Source organism: Pygoscelis adeliae, unplaced genomic scaffold, assembly GCF_000699105.1.
Source record: "Pygoscelis adeliae isolate BGI_AS28 unplaced genomic scaffold, ASM69910v1 Scaffold45, whole genome shotgun sequence".
NCBI lineage: Eukaryota > Metazoa > Chordata > Aves > Sphenisciformes > Spheniscidae > Pygoscelis > Pygoscelis adeliae.
The window spans coordinates 12,902,635-12,921,669 of record NW_008825114.1 but is presented as its reverse complement, the minus strand read 5'-3'; the positions used below and the strand labels follow the sequence as shown (position 1 = coordinate 12,921,669).

Below are 19,035 nucleotides of genomic sequence, written 5' to 3'. Positions count from 1 at the left end.
CCGGCTCATGTTCAGCCGGCTGTCAACCAGCACCCCCAGGTCCTTTTCTGCTGGGCAGCTTTCCAGCCACTCTTCCCCAAGCCTGTAGCGCTGCATGGGGTTGTTGTGGCCAAAGTGCAGGACCCGGCACTTGGCCTTGTTGAACTTCATACAATTGGCCTCTTAATTCTGCTTACTGTTATAACTTCACTTGCCTCTCCTCTAGTAGTAGTTATTTAATGTTTTTGTAAGTACCATTGCCAGCCAAATTCTTTAGGTAGTGGATGTCACAATCTAAGACTGTTCGTAGCTCAGCAATTTTGGTTTTATATGTATATTTACTAAATTTATGGTTAGATATGAGCAACCCTTTATTTTTTTGGTAAAAAAGATTCTTGGTATCCTCTCATGGACAAACAGTTAGTTTCCATATTGTTGAATAAAGAACACAAATTATTTATGGAAGCATTGTCCTATGCTGAATAGTAAAAAAAAAAAAAAAAGAACAAACAGAGTTTGGCACTAGTGTTCCATACCTACTTTGAAAAAGTAGGAAATTTCTGTAAATGTTGGTCATGAATCTTGTCTCACCAAGTTACTAATGGTCTTTACTGTATTTAGGTGGAATTTATAGTTTCTCAAACCCTTGCGATGTTGTTGCCGACCATAATGAGTAGGAATAAAGAAATCTATACTCTGAGCAGTATAGATTTAAAGTAGACTCTATTTTTCATAACTTCTGTGACTATAACATTATGTAATTTAGAACTTAACTTTGAATCCTATTAATGGATGCAAACAAATATTCTGAACGCCAGAAAAACAAATATTTACAAAAATCCTTGGGAACACTGAGCTCTTCAGATTCCTTAGTATATTGAGTAGCAAATCTCACAGACTTCTCTCAATCTTCAGTCTTTGTAATTTATGTGGCAGAATGACTGCAAGCTTCTGTGACATTTTTGCTTACATTTTAGCATCCGTTGCAGAGAATGAAAAGGGTATAATTCCACGGGCTATTCAGGAATTATTTCAGCATATTTCTGAAAACTGTAACATTGACTTCCATGTGAAAGTATCTTATATAGAGGTTTACAAGGAAGAACTTCGAGATTTATTGGAGTTGGAGACCTCTGTGAAAGAATTACACATCCGAGAAGATGAAAAGGGAAATACAGGTAGGATTTCAGCTCTAAAATTTGGTGTGTTTGGTTTCAGTTGCGTGCCCAAGTTATTCTGGGTTTCTCTTGAAAGAGCTTATTCATTACTAATACTAGAAAGAAGTTACGTTTTCAGAATACAAACTCGGCTGATTTGAAGCAGTTTTGGGTTTAGATGCCTGTGAATGATATAAATGTTCCAACAGAAATGGCAATAAATGATGAAGCAGAAATACATTATTGCTTCTGCAACTTCTGTCTAGAAACACAACAGCGTGTGATTATTCACTTGAGTAAGTATTGCGAGGTTAAACCTTTGCTTCTGCCCTCAAAATTATAATTGTTAAGCCACTTAAACTGTAAATATCTGCCCTCCTTTCACTATGAAATGAGTGGAAGAGAACATTTCATTAAAAGTAGCATCTGATATTTTTTGGAGGCTTTGAAATTAACACTTACCCTATAGTTCTCCTGTCTACTACATGAAAATACTGGAAGAATCCACTAGAGAGATACTTTATTCTGAAACTGTATAATCTGTTTTGTTTTGTTTTTCTTTATTCTTTATATGCTAATTGTTGTGTTTGCTCTAATATTAATATACTGTTGCATTGAGCTGGCCTGGTTTTCTTGTCTGTAGCTGGAAGACGACACTAATTTAGCACAAATCTTGCAGACAATATCATTGCTTCATAAGGACCCTGCAATATATTTTAAACTATTTCTCTTCAGTACAGTTTGAGTCAGCTTCAGTTGATTGTGCTAGGACGTTTTCCGTCCTTCATTAAAACAAAGGACAAAAAAATATGCTTGGTAGGAGTACTTTGTAGAAGTACGCTTCCGCATTATTGGATTACTAATAGATACCTGTCCAAAAGGCCCAACTACCTGAGCTGTATAGAACAGAAATTCTGTTCTTACTATAGGCTAGGAATAATTTCTACTGCAAACTTTTTTATTTTTAGTCTTTTCTTTTTTTAAACTGGCAAAATATCCTTTGAGCTGACTTTGCTCATACTTTTTCTACATAGCACTAGATTGCAAATTGCATATGGCAATGTGTAAATGAGTAAATCTCTGTATTGTGTTTAGATATTGTTTCAAATGCTATGACACAATACACCCCTATATTAAATATCTGCAGGTTTCAGATGTGCTATACCTCATGCTTTTCACATATCGATACCTTATTTTTCTATAGCTACATGCTATGACCTCATAATAATGCAGGCTTGTATATTTCTCTAATTTGTGTTTATAGTTTGACTATTCCTAATTACTGTAAACTTTTGCTGAAGAGTTTAGAATTAATTATTCTTACTTTCTTTGGTTTGGTGTTTGAAGTGATTGTTGGTGCTAAGGAATTCCAAGTAGAATGTGCAGATGAAGTGATAAGCCTGCTGGAAAGCGGCAATGCAGCTCGTCACACAGGCACAACACAAATGAATGAGCACTCTAGTCGATCTCACGCCATTTTTACCATCAGTATTTGTCAGAAACAGCCTGCAGAGTCTCAAAAAAATACTGATGCTGCACAGGATTCATCTTGGAAGTCAGTCCAGATGATTGCTTCAAAGTTTCATTTTGTGGATTTGGCAGGATCAGAGAGGGTGACAAAGACTGGAAATACTGGTGAACGCTTCAAAGAATCAATTCAGATCAATAGTGGTTTGTTGGCCTTGGGAAATGTCATCAGTGCCCTTGGAGACCCAAAAAGGAAAAGTGTACATATTCCATACAGGGATGCTAAAATCACTCGTATTCTGAAAGACTCCCTTGGAGGAAATGCCAGGACTGTCATGATAACATGTATAAGTCCATCCTCATCAGACTTTGATGAATCTTTAAATTCCCTCAAATACGCCAACAGAGCCAAAAACATTAGAAATAAACCAGTTGTAAATTACAACCCCGATCAAGACCGGATTGATGAAATGGAACTTGAAATCAGATTGCTTCGAAAAGCTTTGCAGAACCAGCAAGTCAGTAATCAGTGTTCACACGACTCAAATCAAGAAAGAACTCGTATCAGTTCACTTGAGGAGCAGCTCACCCGGCTTCAGGTTCAATGTTTCACTTATAGAAACTGTGTAGATGAAGCCTTCCCATTTCTGGTTGATTTGAATGATGATGTTAGCTTAAAAAGAAGTCAGCGGGACAGGTTGCAGAGCTGGATCACTATGGTACAGGAAGTAAGGAAGGAAGCTCTCGCCATGCAGGAAACTGACACAGGGACAGGGACCAGCCAAGAGCCACATCACATCACAATTCTTCAGCTAAAGAGGGAACTAAAGAAATGCCAGGTATTTAATTATAAGTTGATTATTTAAATAACTATGTGAAAGAGCAGTCTGCTAAAACTTGAATTCAATTTCGAAAGATGTAAAACTGTTACACTTACCTGTACTTAATTTGACAATTTAAATTTAATTCACAATCTTGTATAATTTCATTTGTCTAATCCCTGGGACATAGCTTTATTTTAATGGATGATTGAATAGACAATCATCTTAATCATGATAGAGATAGGTAAAGTAATGTTATATTTTGGCTAGCCAGTTTCAAGATGATTCTACAAGGCTGAGCTGTTTTATCTATTAGATTTTTGTTTTTAGCTATGCTAGTGTGCTAGGTCTAGCTGGGATGGCGTTAATTTTCTTCATAGCAGCTTGTAGGGTGCTGTGTTTTAGATTTGTGACGAATACAATGCTGGTAACACACCAGTGTTTTAGGTCTTGCTGAACAGTGTTTGCATAGCGTCAGGCCTTTTCTGTTTCTGTCTCTGCCCCCCAGTGAAGAGATTGGGGGACACACAAAAGGTTGGGGACACACACACACACAACCAAGCAGATGACCCGAACTAACCAAAGAGATATTTCATGCCATATAACGTCATGCTCAGCAATTAAAAGGGAGAGGAGGAGGTTTAGGGCTGTTAGCCATATTTTGCCTGGGAACTGGCTGGGCATCAGTGAGCCTTGGGAGGTGGTGAGTGATTGCCTTTGCATCATTTGTTTTCTTTATTTTCTTTCTCTCTTTTTCCACTTCACCTTTACTTACTGAGCAATTTCTATCTGCACCCACAAGTTTTCTTGCTTTTACTCTTCCTTTGCTCTTCCCCCATCCCACTTGGGAGGGGGGGAAGTGAGTGAGCAACTGTGTGTGCTTAGCTGCCTACTGGGGTTTACCCACAACAGTCTTTTTTGGTGCCCAACATGGGGCTCAAGGCCTTAGAGATAATAACAGACTTGATTAGAGTGAGCTAGATTAAACTTCTAGCTGTTATACCTGTTTAGGTAAAGTTGTTATTTGAGTGGCTGTTGCAGATCATGATGCTGGCATATTTACTTTGGGTGCTGATTTATGTGTTTCCTCAAATATTCCGACGCTTGATTCCTTTCTTGCTTTACAACAGGATCCAAGAATCATTAATGACTGTTTTCAGATTTTGTTAGAAACTTGTTAGAAAACAGTCTCAAATTGGGGAAAAACTATTTAATTTATAGCCAATTAAAAAAAAATTACTTACTTGGGTAGTGGGGAACAAAAAGACAAACACTAAAACAACACCTTTCCTCCCCCTCTTTTCCAGGCTTATCTTCACTCCCTCACTCCACACTCCTGTCCCTCACTGCCTAGTGGTACGGGGGACATAGGGGGGTGGTTCATGGTCAGTACACAGCAATTTCTCTCTGCTGCTCTTTCCTCCTTGCACCTTTCCTCTGATTTGGCATGGGCTCTGCATGGGTAGCAGTTCTTTCGGGAATATCCATCTGCTCCAGCGTGGGTCCTCCCTAGGCTGCAGTGTGGGTACCTGCTCCACCATGGAGCACCTCCTCCTCCTCTTTCCTCCTGGTGTTCCCTCTGCTCTTTCTTACTCTTTTGGTTCCCTCCTCTTCTGCCTGTCTGGCATTTTGTGCCCTTTCTTAAATATATTATTACAGATATGCCACCATCTTGGCTGAGGGGCTCAGCTCTTCCCTGCAGTGGGTCCACTGGAGTCGCCTGGAACCGGCTGTGTCTGGCATGGGGCAACTCTGGTCTCTTCTCACAGACGCCATGCCTGCAGTCACCCCTACCAAACCCTTGACACTTACACCCAGTACAACTGAGCAAATGTATTCTGATTTTAGTTATGTATGTTTAATCCAGTATGGACAATATGCCACTTAGTTTTCTGTTGCTTCATCCTGCCCCACTCTGTCACCATGCTAACACCTGTGCAAGCTTCTTTTTTTCTGTAGTTGGCTCAACTGTGCATAATGATATAGCACCAGTGGGGGGCAGGATACACTTGTCAACTACGTTTAGTAGAAACATTTGCATTGGTACGTAGCCTTTGGAAAAAGTTCTGTTCTCTAAAGAGACATCAGGTTTTTGAGTACGTTCTTAAAAGCTATTAAGAGTTGTCTTTTCTTGGAAGAAAGATTGGTAAGCTAGTTGTACAGAAGTATTCAGTTTTAGAACAATAAGACATGATGTTTCCATACTTTGTATTTGGCTTTTATGGGCTTTCTGGAAGAGTAACATTTGGAAGTCTCCTTCAATCAGTATTGGATTATTTATCCACAAGAACATCTGAAGAAGCATTCTTATGGTTTCTTCAATCTTTAGGCTGTTATCTGAGTTGCAGAATGAGGACAGCTGTTCTTATTTTTTCATTTGAGAAGTTTTTTAATCTTATGGTTGATGCTGAGATCTTGTGGCTACATCTCACAGCACCCTAAAGAGAATAATTGGATTTGGATATCTACTTCAATAAAGTAGCTTTCGTTATGGGTACATTATTCCCATTGGAAGAAAGAAACATGTCAGTAGAAAATCAATAGATCTGGTAGAAACCACAGATAACCACTTAGACAATTTGCCATACATACCTCAAAACTTTGCAGTTCTGATCACATCTTTTAACAACAATTGAGGTTTTGGGTTTTTTCTTTTTTAATTTTCCAACTGTAAGAGTAATAATGTCCCCTTTTCCCCAGCTGAACTTTTCTTTTATTATCTAGCAGGCGCTAGCTATGGATGAAGAAGTGTTTAGCCAGAAGGATCATGAACTGCAGATACTGCAGAATCAGATAAAGACATTACTACAGGAAAATGAAGAACAACTGGAATCTTTAAAGGAAGCTCAAGAAACACACAGATTACAGGTATTTTTCCTCCAGTACACATTACATATATCTGTATTGAACCATCCTTCCACTGTATGAATGCATTCAATATTTCAAGACAGGTCCCTCAGGACTTTTTTGGACATAACTACCTGTCAATCTTAAGGGCATTTTGTTTGAATTAGAGCTGTATCACTTAATGAGTTGAGTTCATCTAGTGAATGAAGCACAGTAGTGTGATTCCTGAAGTTTGTATCTCAGCCTAGCTGTGCCACAGACTTCCTGTATAACATGAGGTGAATCATTCACCTTCTCCATGCTTCCTAAAGCATAACACGCACCCCTCTCCCCAGATGTGTATTATTGCTAAGTAGTTTCAGGACAATTAATGAATTAGGATTTGAAAGGCCTTTAAAGACTATAAAGATCCTATAGAATGCTTTTAATTGAAAGGTTGTAGAGAAACATATTTTCTTATAGCTTTATTAAGAATTAGAGTATTTTTCCCTTTTGACTTTATAAGACAGAATTTCATCCTTATTTTCTGAGCATTTACTATTAGAGAAAACTGAGTGACATAGTGGAAACTGCTTGCCTTCTTCCTTCTCTAAACCTTGTGCTTGCTAATGAAATTATGATGGGTAGTAAGTTTCATTTCAAGATCCAGGAGACCATAAATAGAATAGTTAATATTCTCCTGTGTTGCATGTCACGTGGATGATAGATAAATTATCTGACTTTTTAAAAGAGAAAAGCATAAGCATGGCTAGCTAGTACTCTTCTCCTTATTCTACTTTTTCTCCTTTTTCCTCTTCTTTGCTGATGGCTTGGGGAGAGTCAATGAATGAAAGGTAAGTATACTAGTCATTGCCTTTTTCTTCCCTCTGTCACTTTCTTTTCTGTCACCTCTGACTAGGTTGATTTTTTTTTTTTTTTTAACCTATACAGCATAGTGTCAACTTACTACACTGAGATAATGCTCATATAAATTCTGGAGGATACAAGGTAGAGGTAATGAACAGAAGCAGTCACAGTGTAGGTAAAAGATCATGATTGTTTCAGTATCAGAGGCAGGAGAGAAGCTTGAGAGCTCTCAGGCACCATTTTGGTACTTAATCCACTAAACTGCCACTGTTATTTTACAACATATAAAATAGGTAGAATAATGAAAAGCAAACGCTTCTGTCAAGTATTTTAAGTTGTATTTAGAGGAATATGTAATTTAGTGTTACATGATAGAATCAGAACTTTAAAAGTAGCATGTACTAGATAGATATTAAATGTTTATATACATATGTATGTATCAGGTGTTGCACTGTGGGGTTGTATGTACAAGGGTATCAGCGACAAAGAGTCTCAAAAGGGTTAAGGATAGCTTCAAGGTGGATCACTTGGCCTTTACTGCTTCCAGAATCATAACAGATATGGTATTCATATATATTCTATTTCCTATGACACAGGAATATTATGTATGGTATTCCAACAAAATGTCAATTTGCAAGGAACTTGCAGTCTAAGTAAAGAAGATCTAAAGAATGAATAAAAGTATATTACTCAAAGTAGGAGAATGCAAAATATCTTTCATTGAATACTTTTGGCTGACTATCACTAGCTATTCTTCAACTTTCCTGTTGTTACTAGGCCAGATTTTAAAGGTACTTTGAAAAGAATTGAAAGGACTAGAGGGAGTTGAAAGTGGATATAATCTCAGCCTTATGGATGAATCAGTTTAGGTAAGATAAGTAGTTTTTGAACAATGTACAGAGACTGCTGTAGGAGAAGCAGATAAGTAAGTTCTCCAAACTAGCATTATCAGCAAACTTGAGGCTGGGTAGAAGAAAAAGAAGTGGCCTGTACAAGGGATTCTGGGATCATGTATGTCTTTATGTTTATTAATACAATAATCTTTAAAGTGGAACTGCTCAAAGAGGAAGAGGAAGTCTGTATACATGTTTAATTAATTAGACTCAGACCATGTATTTCACTTGAACATTTTTGTTGAATTCCCATTTTATTTCTCCATAAACACACATATAAAGCAAACACAGGCTGATAAGCATGTCATCTACTTCTCACTAGATGCCTAGATAAGCTAATGTAACTTACCTGGGATAAGTCTTTCTGGGCAAAAATGTGTCTAAAATTTATTGGAGTTGGGGTGCGTGTCTTAGGTTAATAATATATCATAGAATTTTCAGTTTGTTGCAGAATTTGCCTGTGCACTGCAGAAGAATTTAGGGTCAGTGAGTGATTTACAAGATTCATGACCTTTGTAAGGAATTTAGAAATGGTGAATATGATACAGAGCTCATGATCAGCAACAGTTTTGCTTTGCTTTTTTTCCCCATGAGAATGAGAAAATGGTGGAACAGCAAATGCTTATTGATCAGCTAAAAGAAAAATTAGAGAAGTTTACAGATGTGAAAACTTTGGACTTCTCAAGTGCTTGTGGAGATGGGCCAGCTGTTGTGGCATCTGCAAGGAGACCATACAGTGTCCCACTCACAAAGAGTCTGCTACACTCCCTTCACCCACCTTCAGGGACAGAGACCCGAAAGGTAAGGTCTACCCAAATGTTACATTTTTTTCCTTTACTTTGTAATGGTTATAGTTCAATAATTAGACTTGACATGACAAATTATGGTGGCTTTCTCAGATGCTGTTTAGCTTCCCATTGAAGACTCTGAAAAATTACTTTTTAATGTCTTGCAACGTATGCTATGCCACAATTGTCCAAAATGTTTAGGCTTAAAATTATTACTTACAAGTGCTAAAGCTGTAGTCTTTTTTGGTGTTTTCCTGGGGTTTTTGAGGGTTCAAATATGAAGCATTGTAAAAAATGAATTATTATTCTTACGAATATATTGAATATGTTGGATAATGAGTTGCTGACAGTGCCTTTCACATTTGGAACAAGTGCTCTAAGCTCTCACAAAACCTTTTGTTACAAAGGTATTCAGAGTTATTATAGAAAACCTCTGTAATTTTGCTTACAAGCTTAGGTGATGACAGACTTTTAAATTGAAATATTTTTTAAATATCACTAAAGAATTGCTAAATTGTTGCAAGTGTTTTTACCCATCACTTCTTTTGTGTGCTTTTTCACAGGTGTATACCAGCCCCCCTGCCTTCTCCCTGGCCCGGGTAATGGCGGAATTCCGTGCTCGCAGCCAAATGATACTGAGCAACATAGAAGATCAGGATAAAGTCCTTCACTGCCACCTCTCTGACCAGAGCGATGAAGAGGAAGAAAATACAGACAGCAAAAATAAAACTTCATTTAAGTAATTTTTTTGTTATTCATTGATTTTTGTTACAGACAAATGTATAGCAAAGGTAGTATCACTGCCTAATTCTGCCATAATATTAGACCATTTGTGGTGTTACTTATGGTAAACTTATGGGACCAACTGGGCATATTACAATTACAAAATATTACAAAATAAAGATAGGTTTTTGATTTAATAAAGATTGCATAATCTTTATTAATCTTTGGGGCCAGAATCTACCATGAAGATCGAGGGGGTGGGGGAGTGGATGGGAAAGAAGGTACAAATGCTTATGTGAGTTCGGGATTCTTCTCTGTTAAGATCAGGTACTTTGCATGAAACTTAAAGAAAAAAAATCCTTTTGTGTTTGGAAGGTAGCAAGTTTTTCATTCTTCCTTAGGCATTCCATAAACCGAACATGGACACGAAAACAGGCTTCTCTGTGCTTTCTTTCTGATCTAAGTGACATGAAGTGTCAAGTAGACAAGTCTGGTTTATCCAACAAATCTGCACTACAGACTGACACAACCACAGGTAAAATGGAAGTCATGAGAGCAAATATTACAGTATCAGAATACACAAGAATGTCTTTAGCACATGTAACTATTTTTCCCAGCAAAATATGTGTATTTGATACAAATATTTTTTTGGTTATAATTCAACGTAGGCTTTCAAGATTGTCGTCTTCTTCCCCTTTCTGAAACTGATGTCAGTGACCGTAATGTTTAAGTAATACTTATAAGCCCGAAAGCACACATCAAAAAGCTCTTTAGATATAAATCTTCAGTACTGCTTCAATGTAAGAAAATAGATGCTATTACCTTATCAGAGATGCACTGAATTGCTTTCAGGAATATTTTGCCTCCCACTTAGGGTCTTGAAATGCTAGTGCATGCCATCCTTTCTTTTCCCGTTTAGACACATGGCAGGGAAAAGACTCTTTGTGCTATTCTCTCCCTTTGATTCTTTTACTTCATATGGAAGAACTCCACACATACAATATTCCAGAGCACCATCTTTTGGACACAGAGTGTACTCCAGATTTTTTATTTCCATATTGCTTTGTTTTCTTTCAAGGTGAAGAGATTGACAGCCTCCAGAGAAGTCATGTTTTTAACATGCAGAAGTTAAAGAATTCAGAGTTGAGACTCACTGAGGCCGAGCAAAAAATGAGAGAACTTGCACTTAATATCAAAATGAAAGAGGAACTTATTAAGGAATTAGTAAGAACAGGTAACTGGCTACTGTAGGTAAAATTAGAATGAAGACGTTCAGAAACAAAAGAAATGGCACAAAACAAAACTTCTCAAGTCCTGCATGTCTTAGTTTTTATGTAGTTATCTTATGCAAGAATACTTTTAACAACTTAAAGATTCATAGCTTTCATTAATTACTTATGATTGCAGTGAAGGCTGTAAATTTTGATTACAGCCTACTCTGCTATGATACGCAGATGTATTTGTTAAATATTTTTTGTGCTTTGCTGATTATTGCTTTTATCCACCAATAGTGTAATTTTTCATGTATGCTCAGTGCTACTGATCTCTTCGTGGACATGTATTTGTCACACGGTGTCTGGGATAGGAGAGAAGATACATCACTGTGCTGGGAATGTAAGCATTCCCAGCACTGCAGTAGAGAAGCAGGAGTCAGAAGTGGATGAGGGAAAAGGTCAGTGTCCCTGTTAGCCTACGTCCCTTACATATCTGTCCTTGTCTATATATGCCTGCCAGAAACTAGCCTTATGATGACAGTAAGGATCTCTTTGCTCAACCCCTTCAATCACACTCTTCTGTGCATATCTTCTCTTGAGGTTATCTTTTGGCACCGAGAAAGATTCTGTGCCCCCAAAAATAGTACTTTGGGAAAGATCGCCCAAACAGGGCAAGTCAGAGAGTAGAAACACAATCCAAAGTTGTTTACTGATTATTAAGCTGAAAGTTGAGTAATAAATAAACGGCATATTCTTCTGGAAAAAGCAAAATTTATGAAATACAGGAGAGCCATTTTGGCAAAAACTACAGCAGGCAGAAGAATGTCACTTTATTTGGCACTCAGATGGCACTTTATTTGGTGACATCAGGTGACTCATGAAGAGTTCAGATTTAAGACTCCTTCCTTTATCTCTATTTCAGAGTTAGAAAGGAACTGTATGTTCCTTTAGGGTTGGAAAATGTCTCATAAATTATTGGTTTAGCCAGAATGAAGTAAGTAATGATTCCACTACAGAATTAAGTATTACATTTCAACTGATTATTCTGCTGGTTTTAAACTATTTGGATATGGTGTCTTTAAGGTAAGGATGCTCAGTCTGTAAGCAGGCAATATTCTTTGAAGATAACTAAACTGGAGCAAGAATCTGAGCAGGCCAAAATGGAACTGGCTGAAACACAAAAGCGTCTTCAGGAGCTGGAGAGTAAGGAGCTGAGAGACATTCCTGAGAAAGCCAAGTTACAAAAAGAGTTCCGGAAGAAGATGGATGCAGCTAAGTTGAAAGTGCAGGTATTTCTGATCTGACCACTATGATTTGCAAATCTGTGTCTCACTATCACCTTTGAACCTTAACGCTCTGCTTGTAAGACTCTCATCAGTTTTACACATTGGAAGCTGGTTGGATTGAGGTAGCTAATGAGAAACTTAATACTGTTGTACTTAGAATGCTATTTAATGTATATGTGGTTAGATACATACAGTGTTTTCTTGGTAGATAAGAAACCAAGAAAGAGGTGGGTGATCTGAGGTGCTCATACACCATTGTATGTAGTACCATAAAAGAACCTACACAAGGAGACTATTACAAGTTTATTACCTGTCGTAAATAAAATTGATGTTTTATGAAAATACTATATAAATTCCAGCTCTAAGCAAATCACTGTGATGGCTTGCAAGACCAGGCCCAATACAGTCATACTTGTTTGGCACTGACCTTCTACTTTTAAGTTCTGCTATACCTAAGTTTAAATCCTGTGTAGGACCAGCTTAGGTGCTCTGTGCCTCTCGGTCCTAGAATGGTGGGTCAGACAAGCAACCGTACTCAAAGAGGTAGCTGGCTTATTGACTTGAGCTCGGGACCAGCATTCTGGCACCATTATGTCTCTGCACATTTTCCAGAGCTGTGATTTCTGTTAGATTTTACTACTTTCATTGCATTGCCAGGCATGAACTGTATCTCTACCTTGTCATGTTGCTTGAGATTAATTCTGCCTGTGCCAACTTTACCAGATACCTCAGAAACCACAGAAATAACAAGTGGTTGTTTGGGCAGAAGTTAGTAAGTCTTGCTGACTCTAAGAATTCAGTGAAGTAAAGAATGGAGTTGAGTCATAATTTAGTTTTAAGTTTTCCTGCTATTAAGCTGAAATTTGCCATGAACATTCAGGCCTTACAGAAGAAGCAGCAAGACACTAAGAATCTGGCTTCATTATCTAACCAAAGTGAGAGACAAGCAACAGAACTAGAGCAGACCGTGGCTCAGATGAAGCATCAGCAGACCCAGCTACAGAAGAGACTGTGTGAGGAGAGTGAAAAAAAGAAGCAACTAGAAGCAGAGATTCAGCGGGACCAACAACAAATTAAAGTAGGATTCTTCCTATTTCTTTATGACAAAGAATGAGATGAGCCGATTTTACCTCTGCTTCCCCAAAGACAATAAACTATACTGCCAGGCTTTCCATAGTTTTAAGTAATGACTTTCTTGACAAATACCCAGAAGAAATTATCTATAAATATTTTCACAGAAATCTTGTTTGCCTTTCTCTTCAGCTTTTTTTTTGTGTTTTGTTTTATTACGTGTTGTCTAGCCCTAAATTGCAATTTTACATGTAAATTTAGGGTCAGTATTTCAGATTATATACTTGTGTGGACTCTGATATTAAATGCATTTTAAAAACAGACTGACTGAGGCAGGATGAATGGGGTTTTTTGTTTGTTTATAGGAACTTCAACTGAAGATGGAGCAACAACAGAAGATCCTTAAACTTAAGGATAAAGAGATTGCTGCATTTAAAAAGAAGAAAAGTAACTCAGTGGCCTCTTCACAGAAGCTACAGGTAGCTAACCTATTCCGAATTTGTGTGGGCCCTGAAAAAAAAATTTCTTTCTTCATCCATAGCCGTCTTTGTAAAGTGTTTGGAAGAAGAGTATTCCATCATAGTTTTGTCGTCTTTTTTGCTGTAGCAAAAATTGGGAGTATAGTCTAGCAGCTCCTATACTCTTTTTGAATGAAGGAAAGGAGAAGCTCTAATGTCTTTTCTTTCTGTGATTTGTCAAAGATGCTGATTCAGACACCTGAGAATTCAACAGGTTTGGTTGTCTGGTAGGTTTGAAGGTGATCCTGATGAGCTCTGTTACAAACATTCTGTGGCTGGTTGGTTGGTTGGTTTGTTTGTTTTCCCCTCTGATATAAATGACAGAGGTCTATGGTTTCGGTTGTTCCTAACAGGGTTAGAAAAGTAGGTGTCCTATGCAGCAGTGTAACCTACATTAATTCAGATGTGGACACTGGAACATGAGAGTTTCATGAGTTACCCAAAGTCTTTAAAGGTGAAAAGAAGTTTTAAAAGTTAAATAAAGGCAACTTTTTAGCCTTACCAGGAACATATATACACTGATAAACTGTGGTTTCAGAATAAATTTGTAATGGACTGTGCTAGCAGGATCAGAGCTCTCATTTCCTGTCTTTCTTTCTGACAACATCATAATTTCTTGTCACTTAATGTTTTTCCACAAATAGCTGGTCTTGGGCAACTATAGTGCAATGAGGATGGGCTAGCTGAATTCTTGTGGTACCTTCCAAACCTAGTTGCTGTGATTATATAGAAGACATCTATCAATATATAACTGTTCTTAGAAAAAGAATACATTTCATTAAATGTGTCTGATACAAATTTGTTTATACAAGATGTAGCAATGTAACATTGCTGAGCCTCTTTTCAAGTCAGTCCAATTTCTGTATTATTCTGAGTCAAGATGCTGTTGCAGAATTAATGTTAACATTAGAAATGTCAATTTCTTCTACAGTTTTATCAGTTATTCTAAAAAAGGAAAAACATAATCATAAAATTCTGACCCAGAAAGTCCTGGTTAATGCTCTCTGGATCTCTGTTTCAACTTCAGAAATTAGAAGAGCAAAAGAAATGGCTGGATGAAGAAATGGAAAGAATTCTCCAACAGCACCAACAGTTAGCAGAACTAGAAGAAGATTTAAAGAAAAGAGAAGCCATTGTAGCCAAAAAAGAAGCACTATTGCAAGAGAAAAGCCATCTGGAAATCAAGAAACTGAGATCTAGCCAGGTGATTTAAGAAAAAACATGAAACTCGCCACAGTTATAGTGCTGACTGAAAGACTGGGGAGGGGGGAAGGCAGATAGCCGAAGAGGCTCAAACCATGTGACCTGTGTTTCTACCACTGCCATGAAGTTATTGTGTGACTTAAGCAAATCAACATTTAAAATGTGAATAACACAGAATAGTGATTTTTATTCACTTTTTCTCCCCAAAATTCCAACAACAAAACAAAACAAAAAAATCTGAACTGTGGAGTTCTGTCATTGTGGAGCATTAAATAATACAGTATTTAAAAATGACTCAGTCCTTTTGCAAGCTAGAGAACATGACAGGGAAACATTTTGCGTTATTTATTTTTCAGTAGCAAAAGTGAATAGAAATTGAAGTATCATTGCCACTTATAATGACTAGCCCCTTTAATTTTTAGTATGTAGAAAACTGCACGTTGAGTGTTTTTGTTTTCTTTCATATTTTGAGTAAATAGTAAATTTTATGGTAGCTGTCTACTCAAAATAAATGGGTCCCATTGCAAGAAGCAGGCAAGTCTTTCACTGCAGAATGTGACGGTCTCACCTATATTTTTCTTACTGGAAGAAGTATCTCAGTTTTATATCTATGGTTGCTGTGGTGTTTTTTAGGCTTTAAACAAAGATAGTATGAAATTGTCTACTCGCTTAAGTATGCTGGATCGGGAACTGTGTGATAAAGGTATGCAGCTTCAGGGCAGCACCACTGAAGATAAGACAGACATTCTGGAAAAAATTCAGGTTCTCCAGATGGAAAGGGATCAGCTGCTCAGAAGAAGGAGGAGCGTGGATGAGAAACTGAAAGATGGTAAAGTGTTGTCAACTGAAGTAAGTAAGCACCTCTGAGATAAACACAGGTTTTAGGTAGTGTTGTATAATAAAGCGTTCCAATCAGAACCTAAAATGTCTCCAAATATTAGACAAGCTAGAACCAGGGAACTGAGGTTGGGTACTTTTGGAAATAGCAATGTTAAAATACTGCTATGATAGCACTACTTACATACCAGCGAACAAAGTTTATGTTCAGAGGGACTTAATTCAGCTAGTATCTTGACAAACTTCACTGGCCTAAGGATCATATAATCAGAAATAAGGGAAACTGGAAGTTCATCAGTTTATCATAGGCAGATATTTTTATGTCAGGACATAGAACAAGGCAATGTGCTCATATAGTGGTGCCCCATTTATTTTTTTTTTAGTAGGATTTTGTGAAAAAGCAAACTTCACCTGAAGGCCTCCATATTTTTACAGTGAAAATAAGTCATACTACCTGGATGGTCCACACTTGAGTTGATCAGTATAATTACGTTGAAGATATAATAAATTCATATGAAATGCACAGATTATTTTTAGGTCTTGAGAACCAGTATGGGCATGTGGCTGAGGTGATAATGTGCCAGAAAGAACCCTACTTGCCTCACTCCTCAACATCTGCAGTGTTTCAGTGCATGCATTTCTGCCACTTTCCTACACAAGTTATGGTCACCAAACTCCTTACTGACCTCATTCATTCACTAATCCAACAGAAAACTAGCACAACCAAAAAGATAATAGTAGAAGTCAAACTGTGGGGAGGATGAAGGAAGGATAAAAAGGGAAACATGACTTCTGTTTTTGTGATGAACCATTTGATTGACCTCTGTATCATGGAAGGGGTACTATGGCAGAAAAAGACAAATGTTGTAGATTTGTATTCTACCTCTTATTTTTCCCATTCCATTCTCTGTACTACTACTAGTTTGTCTTGCCCTTAAGTTTAGTTTCACTCTTAAGAATGAAGTTAAAGAATGTCTTACGTATAGAAAGATTAATTCTACACTTTTTTAAAGATCTCACTCGTGTGTTTCTCTGTAGGAAGAACATGTCCTTTTCCAGCTGGAAGAAGGAATTGAAGCCCTGGAAGCTGCTATTGATTACAAGAACGAAAGTATTCAGAATCGCCAGCACTTGCTTAGGTCATCTTCTCAGATTCTTTCACAGAGTGAGAATAATGTAATAGGAAAACTAGTTTCCCTGTCTGCTGCAGAGCTCAGAGCTATCCTTTTCAAATATTTCAACAAGGTTTGTTTTGGCTAATGAATAATATTTTATCCTATTTTCTGTTACTATTCTAGATAATGAAATGAAATGGTGTCAAGAAATAAAGATAAATTTAACAAGCTTTGAAAATCTCTTCAGGTTACATACATCTGCTATTAATTCAGATATTTTTAATTTTTACATTAACCTAAATAGGATACTTGTGTGTTAACTTTGTATATCTTGTTTTGGGGTCATTAGCTTAAAAGGTGCTGCAAATCTGGAAATTTCCGTGCTCCTTTCCAGTGCTCTGTGTTGTTAACTTTTGGAGCAGCAACATATTAAATAGTGTTGTTGTACTGAAATTATTCCCAGTGCAGGCTTCATAAAGCTCAGGCTAGTATTCCTATTTTTTTTCTAAATCCTGTATAAACTCTTTTTGCATAGACTGCCTGCAGTGTGTACAGCCAAATACTGAAGAATCACACTGACATCTGGAAACATAAAAATGAAATGCATTAGGACATGGTGTGTCTTTGTGACCTTGGGTGAACCTTGGGTGATTTTGTGAACAAGTTGTCTGTGGGATGCAAGTTGGAAGTTTTCCAGAATCAGGAAAACATTGTTGTTTCAGTTTAAATTCTGCACAGGGTATTAAAAAAATCCACTAGTCCATGTGATCAAAATGTACAGAGCTCATTTCTAAAGTGTGAACTTGTAGCAGTGGGCAAGTCTGTTTCCAATATAAGCTTATGGCTTTTCGAGACCATTACTTTTGTATGCTTTAATCTATTAAGCAGAAGGCTAAACGCTTTTATGAAAATGGTTTGATAAATCAAAAGTGTATTTCTTTCTTAGATTGTTGGCCTACGTGAGTCTGAACGTAAATTACAACTGCAGATTGAAGAACGGGAAATGAAGGTCATAGACCAGGAGAACATAATACGTGAATTAGAATCTGCACTTGAACACGTCAAGTTGCAGTGTGACAGGCAGCTGACCCTACAACACAAAGAACATGAGAAAAAACTCCAATTAATATTATATCATTTCAAAGGTATTTGCTTCTTGGGGGAGATTATACAGCAAGTATTATCTTCAGTCACTGCTGAGAAATACTATATTCCAACTGAAAAAAAAAAAGAATAAGGTTCAGAGATATATTTTGGCTGTCACTAATTCTGATGTTGTGTAGGATGCTGAGGAACAGACACATCATGTCTGTATCAATGGAAAATTGAGTATTTTTTAAAGCAGTATCAGAATTGTTGTATTTTCATACTGAATTTGCTGATATTGGAAAGTTAAAATTTTGATACCGGTCCTGCTGATCTTGATCTTCTAAATACTCCTATTAAAACTGACAAGCGGGGTTGGCATGGCCTTTTTGATCCTGTGTCATACTAGTTAAAATATACACACTGCAAGCAAAGAGTCACCAAGATACAAGACATACTCTGTCTAGTTGGGCATCTTGATTTTTTGCACAGAGATTTTTGGTTCTTAAACTAGTTTTACTTGTCCTAGAACAAGATAGTGAAGGTATTGCAGAAACCTTGAAAGGGTATGAAGTAAAAGTCCAGCAACTGGAAAAAGACTTATTTTTCTATAAGAAAACCAGCAGAGAGCTGAAGAAGAAATTGAAGGGCCTCTTCGGAGAGTCATCCCATCAATTTTTGGGATCCACTAAACGTAAGTATATTATCTTAAAATATTTATGCAATTGTCAATAGACCATTAGAAGGGTGGTGAACACACAGAAGTATATCAAATAGACATAAAAACCATATTTTTACTGAACTAACTGTTCTCCAGGAATGTATTACACCTCTTCCCCAGTTTCAGAGGAGAGACAACATTGGTTTGTAGCTGTAGCAGTGGTATACCACCGGTTTAAATTCTTGTTCTGTTTTCTCTGGATTCTAACATAATTTCAGCATCTGCAACCTCAAACTGTTGTGGTTAAGAAAAAGGAATTTTACTATCTGAACGGGTCTGAACGACGTAACTAAACAGCTTTGTCATATGCCATGCTTTTATATAGGCTGCTCCCAGCACTTGATTTCATAAAAGTTACTTACTGGGAGACGGTTAGTGAAGAATTCCATACTTTCAGTTACTAACTTACTTTAGTTAGTTACTTACTAAGGCTAAAAGAGAGGATTTATACACTTGTAGGGAA

At 37.2% G+C, this 19,035-nt stretch overlaps 1 protein-coding gene across 1 annotated transcript in view; it reads left to right on the top strand.

Moving 5' to 3' along the window:
• The window catches only part of KIF27 (kinesin family member 27), an 18,335-nt gene extending 1,425 nt beyond the window's left edge, over positions 1-16,910 (top strand). Inside the window, exons 2-14 of the mRNA XM_009328112.1 lie at positions 957-1,157; positions 2,484-3,442; positions 6,149-6,292; positions 8,605-8,811; positions 9,362-9,537; positions 9,923-10,056; positions 10,600-10,755; positions 11,819-12,024; positions 12,902-13,099; positions 13,458-13,571; positions 14,638-14,814; positions 15,447-15,662; positions 16,689-16,910. Coding sequence (XP_009326387.1) covers positions 957-1,157; positions 2,484-3,442; positions 6,149-6,292; positions 8,605-8,811; positions 9,362-9,537; positions 9,923-10,056; positions 10,600-10,755; positions 11,819-12,024; positions 12,902-13,099; positions 13,458-13,571; positions 14,638-14,814; positions 15,447-15,662; positions 16,689-16,910 — 3,110 coding nt within the window. The remainder of the gene's footprint in view (positions 1-956; positions 1,158-2,483; positions 3,443-6,148; positions 6,293-8,604; positions 8,812-9,361; positions 9,538-9,922; positions 10,057-10,599; positions 10,756-11,818; positions 12,025-12,901; positions 13,100-13,457; positions 13,572-14,637; positions 14,815-15,446; positions 15,663-16,688) is intronic.
• The last annotated feature ends 2,125 nt before the right edge of the window (positions 16,911-19,035 follow it).